The following is a 5838-nucleotide window of genomic DNA, read 5'->3' on the forward strand; positions in this document are numbered from 1 at the left end:
ACTGGGGGATGCACTAGATCATTTGAAAGTGATAGCAAATGCCTAATAGATGAGATCAATGGGAAAGGGATAGGGGACATCCAAGCTGAGCTGTTATTTGAGGACATTAAGGATCTTTCTCATGGTCTTGGTGACACGACCTTCTCACATGTTTGAAGGGCAGCAAACAAAGTGGCACACTATTTAGCTCACTATGTTACTGATATCAATGTTGTCTGTATTTGGATGGAGGATGTCCCACCTGATGTAGCTTTTATTCTCTCAAAAGATGTAAGGCTTATGCCTCCATATTGAAAATTTAGTTTTTAAGGTTTTACTAGTACTCTATCATTATAAAATTTATTATTTATTTATAAATAATTAGTCGATATTAATTTAATTAATTTATTAATTTTATGGATTTTACTAAAATTTCATATTATAAAATCTATTTTTTAATTATACATAATCAATCGGTATTATTTTAAATAATTTATTAGTCTTACATGTTTTATTAATTTAGATTGTTTATACAAGTTAATAATTATTGAATGTCATTGATTAAATTCTAAAAATAAACTAGAATTTTCAATAAATAAAATAATATGTTTGCTTCATCAACTACGTATCGTATATAAATGACTAATTTGGTATATTATTATATTAATAAATATTTTTGCTAGAGTACCATTGTGGTACCCTACCATTATAAATCTATATTTTAAATTATAAGAAAATAATCGGTATTATTTTAAATAATTTATTATATTATTCTTCTATTAATATATGTTGTCAATAAATTTATATATAGTTTTAATTATTTATATAGATGCATCTCATAATTGTCAAATACCATTGATTAAATTTTTAATATAAATAAAGAATTTTAATAAATGAATAATATAATTAATTGATCAATAATTAAGTACTATATATATAATTGACTAATTTAATAATTAATTATGTTAATAAATTATTAAAATAAAAATAATATGAATTAAATTTATATCATATCGTATACTTATAGTACATTAAAATAGCTCATAAATAAATTATTAAAATTAAAATAATATCAATTTTTTAAATTTATATGATTATTATATATCTATCGTACATTAAAATAACTCCAATTTTATATATCTTACTAATTGCTAGTAAATCTAAATATAACTACTAATTATTTATATAAATTAAATTTAATATTCTTCAACAACTAGCGATTGAAATTTTTTTTAAATAAATAGAATTAGTTTGTAAAAAAATAAAAACAGTATATTTTGTTGATCAATATGTACTACATATAATTAATTAACTTAATATATAATTATATTAATAAATTATTAAAATAAAAACAATATCAATTATACTCTTCAAAAATAACTAATAAAAATATTAATCTCTTTTATCGAGAAACACTTTTGTAAAAAGAAACTCTTTAAAGTAATTAGTAAAAAACTTAATAAAAATATTAAAATATATATATATATATATATATATATATATATATATATATATTAATTATTTGAGCATTATTGTGGTACTCTACTATTATAAATTTATTTTTGAATTATATACAATTAATTAGATATTATTTTAAATTATTTATTTATTTTATATATTTTTATACTAATATAGATCGTCAATAAATTTATATATAATTTTTAATTATTTATATAAATTAAAATTACATAAAATATATTTTATAATTATCAAATATCACTGATTAAATTAAAAAATTAAATAGAAAAATTTAGTGAATAAAAATAATATATTTGATTAATTGATAGCTAAATACTGTTGGCTAATTTAGTATTTCAAGTTATATATATATATATATATATATATATACCATCTTTTACTTCTTTTATAAATATAATGTGTATAATATATGAAAGATTCAAAGACAATAATATAAGAGAGAAAAATTGGCATATCTTATTTTAAAAAAATGTTTTTACTATTAAAATTTGTCTTGGGCTCTTTCATTAAAAGAAAAAGAAAAGGTCTTGGGAAATATGATTGCACTAGGATGACTGGTTGAAGAATTCGAATTTGATACCACAAACCTAGATACAGTGACAGCGGTCATCTTGTTCCCTTTCTGAAGAAGATGAACACCATATCAAGCCGATAAGAGAAAAAGAAAAGAAAAAAAAAAAATATATATATATATATATATATATATATATATCATTTTATTGCTTCATCTTCTTTATCAACTGAATACTTTGCTTTTTCTTTTCCTTGTTATTGCTCCGTTTCCAGTCTTCTAGGGAAAAGAAAGGGGGGTATTCTCCATTGATATCACAAACTGCCTTTTTTTGACTTCAGCAAAGCTACAGTTTATACAACAGATACTCTGTTCACAATTAAGGGGTGACCCATACAAACTAACCTAATTCTGTTTCCTAATCTCCGACTCCAGGAATTCAGTTTCAAAACCAGAATTAAATTGAATTGCTCAATACTAATAACACCAGTAGATTAATCACTCTGTACTATTAACTAGACTATGTTAATTGTATAACCTACTACAGCTTTATCATGTAATTGCCTAAGGGTCAGAACTCAGAACCCGCTTATCATCACAACCCACACAGTTATAAACAAGATGGCCACTTTCCAGGAACAAGCAAGTCAGAAATTATTCAAGAAATAAGCTATAATTACAAAAATTAATGTACTCAGTAAAAGAATAATATAGATATTCACCCAACAACAACAGATGTATCAATCATGGCCAACATCAAGCATGTACCTGATCAATCAAGACTGGCTAAAACCATAAAAATCATCATGACCCCAATTGTTGTTGTTGTTGCTGCTGTTACTAGGAGACTCAAAAAAAACATCCTGCAAATTATACTCATCAAAAGAACCAAACCCTTCAAGCAAACCCTCAAATAAGTCATTATCCATACAATTCCCGATCAATTTCTCCCCTTTCACAACCCCCCCTTCCTCCTCCTCATCTTCCTCTACAGCTACAGCCCCACTCTTGCCCTTATCCTTATCCTCATCTTCCCCAACAACAGCAGGCATGTGTCCTTCAAACAAAGTCATATGACCAAAGAGCTTATCTTTCCTCGAAAAAGTAGTCCCACAAGAGCACCTCCATCTGGACTCGCCACAATGCTTCAAGTGACTCCTCAAATCAGCAACCACAGAGAAACTCCTCTTTTTACAACGATTACAAGAATACATCTTCGGACAATGACTCCTCTTAAAATGATTCCTTACACAAACCACAGACTTTAAAGGCCTGAACTTTTTGTGCTTCTTGTTCCTATTACATCCTTCGTACGGACACGAGAATCTCCTTTTCCTCCCCGTCGCTAAAAACTCGTTCCCTTTATCAGGCCTTGATAAAGCCTCCGGAGTTTTAAACTGGTTCCCATGGGCACGCATATGCATCCTTAAATTAGCGTCTCGCTTGAAACCCTTCCCGCAAATCTCGCAGAAATGAACATGTTCTGCAAGTAATTCAACTGCGTCCATCTCTACGATATCACTATCCAATTCCAAATCCAGATCATCCTTGTCCTCTACTTCTAGACTCGACTTCTTATTCTCTGATTGATTAGTGATTTTTGTTTGAGTTTTCAGATCTGAATGTTTGTCAACAGATTGGGAACACGAAAGTAGAGCAGTACCATTCACAATAATCTGTTGGATTGCCGTTGATATCTCTGCTGAGACCATATCCATCTCATCTTTACTCATTAAAGCGTTGCTGTTCACCGAATTTGAAAGAAATTGCTGCAGAGAATCCATTCTCTCCCGCACCATTGACAGTTTCAGGAGTGGGACCCGTGGGTCCAAATTAGCCGCTGGAGCGCGGCTAGACTGGCCGGAATTCGACATTTTTGGATTGTTTCTCTGCAAATGCAAAGGCGTCTATTTCTGTCAGTGAAGTAGATAACTCTGTAAGAATTGACTTTGAGGGACGCACGATAACTCCAAAACGACGTAGTTGTAACAGCAGGCCCGCGACAAATGTACACGTGGTGTTCTAGTCATAGATCAACCGTCGAAATAGCAATGGATCGGCGAACTTGGCGGCTGGATGTTGATTTCTAATGGGAGTGGGGCACAGGGGTTATTTTGAATTTGTATTACTTTATTTGGAATAATTTGTGGGAGATAGATAGTGGACCTCCCTTAATTTATTTTAAATCTTTTGGATTTATATGAATGAAAAAGAAAATAAACATTTTTTTAGGACAATAATACATAAAAGAATAGGCAGTGGCGGACCGGAGGTCTTTGACTTTTCCTTTTAGCTGCTGCCTGGATGATGGTTCAACGAGGATGCAAGATGCAAGTTTGCATGGTTCAAGGTCCCAATATGGATATTATATGTAAAGTTTCTTTTTCTTAATAATTAAAAGACTGCTAAAAGGAGACTATAGTACGCTAGCACGTCACACATCTAGCATCAACATACGGGCCTAAGGCCCAACTATAAGAAATAAAATTGAAAGGGTTTTCTAAAATAATTTATTTATCCGGTAATTTTTAGATAAATAAATTGATATATTTTTAATATTTTTTCAGATAAAATCTTAAAAAATAAATTTATAATAATATAAAATAAAATAAATAAAAATCCTACATTTTTTAGAAATTTTTTTAATATTTTTTCTAATAAAATTTTAAAAAGATTAAAAAGGTCTAATAAAACTGAATTCATAATAGTACAAATTAAAAATAATATTTTTTTGATATTTTATAGTTATACTTTTAATATTTTTTCTTTCAATATCTTTAGGTATATTTTTAATATTTTTTCTAATAAAATTTTAAAAAAATAAAAATAATATAAACTAAAAACTGAAGTTACAATAATATAAATTTTTGGCTTAATTGTAAAAGAATTCTCAACCTTTGACGTTTTTCTCAATTTAATCACGTGTTTTTAATTGTAACAATGTCATGCACGACCTTATTAATTTTGTCAAATCGATACATAAATGAAATTTCCGGTGAAGTTTATTCCAAGTGTCTGTCGGCGCTCTAGTAACTTAAACACGTAGAAACGGTGCGTTTTAAAGCAAAAGTAGAAATGGTGCGTTTTGGAGATGAGAAACGGTGCGTTTTAAAACAAAAGCAGAAATGGTGCGTTTTGGAGATGAGAAACGGTGCGTTTTTTCACATCTTAAATAGGAATAAGAAAAAGAACGAAACAATGGCATATATGGTGTAAGAAAACCTTAAATCCCCAAAATTGAAATAGCCGTTATTTCTTACCGTTTGTGATTACTGAAACCATTTGAAGAATAGAGTGAAAGTAAAAGAGAGTGAAAGTGAAGCCGCTTTGAAGAATCAAACACGTTGTGGTCCCTTCAACCAGCAAAGACACTGAAGCCATCGAACATTGTGGTCTCTTGAAGTACCGACCACTAGAAAAGGATAAGTAAGTTATTACATCATTAATGGCTTTTCTAAGAAACTTTACATTAACGAGATGAGTGTGATATGTGTGGGGTAGGGCATCAATCAATTTTTTATTACTACACTTTCGGGTTTCTCAAATGTATTTGAGTTTGTCATTTTAGAGTACTGTGATTTTCATATTTATTTATTTGAGTTTATTATGGTTTGTAGGGTCTTATTCATGTAAGTATTGTGTTTGTCTTGTTAAAATATTAACTCATGCACTCTTTCAACAGAATGTCTGACAACTTTTCTATATATATAAACTATGGTGGGCTGCATTTGTTTGTGGGAATGTGGTTTATGTAGGTGGAGATGTTATGCCTAAACATGGATTAGACCTAGATATGATAGGATATTTAAACATACTTGATGAAGCAGAAAAACTAGGGTATTATAGGGGCAAAGATTTCTTATAAGATT

At 29.2% G+C, this 5838-nt stretch overlaps 1 protein-coding gene across 1 annotated transcript; it reads right to left on the reverse strand.

Annotated features, from left to right (window-relative positions):
- Window positions 1-2598: 2598 nt before the first annotated feature.
- On the reverse strand, window positions 2599-4079 carry LOC8278063 (protein SENSITIVE TO PROTON RHIZOTOXICITY 1). The gene has a single exon (XM_002532793.4). It carries the CDS (start codon window positions 3841-3843, stop codon window positions 2746-2748), a length of 1098 nt encoding a protein of 365 aa, XP_002532839.1. The 5' UTR covers window positions 3844-4079; the 3' UTR covers window positions 2599-2745.
- Between the last annotated feature and the right edge of the window lie 1759 nt (window positions 4080-5838).

The sequence above is a fragment of the Ricinus communis genome, chromosome 7, assembly GCF_019578655.1.
Source record: "Ricinus communis isolate WT05 ecotype wild-type chromosome 7, ASM1957865v1, whole genome shotgun sequence".
NCBI lineage: Eukaryota > Viridiplantae > Streptophyta > Magnoliopsida > Malpighiales > Euphorbiaceae > Ricinus > Ricinus communis.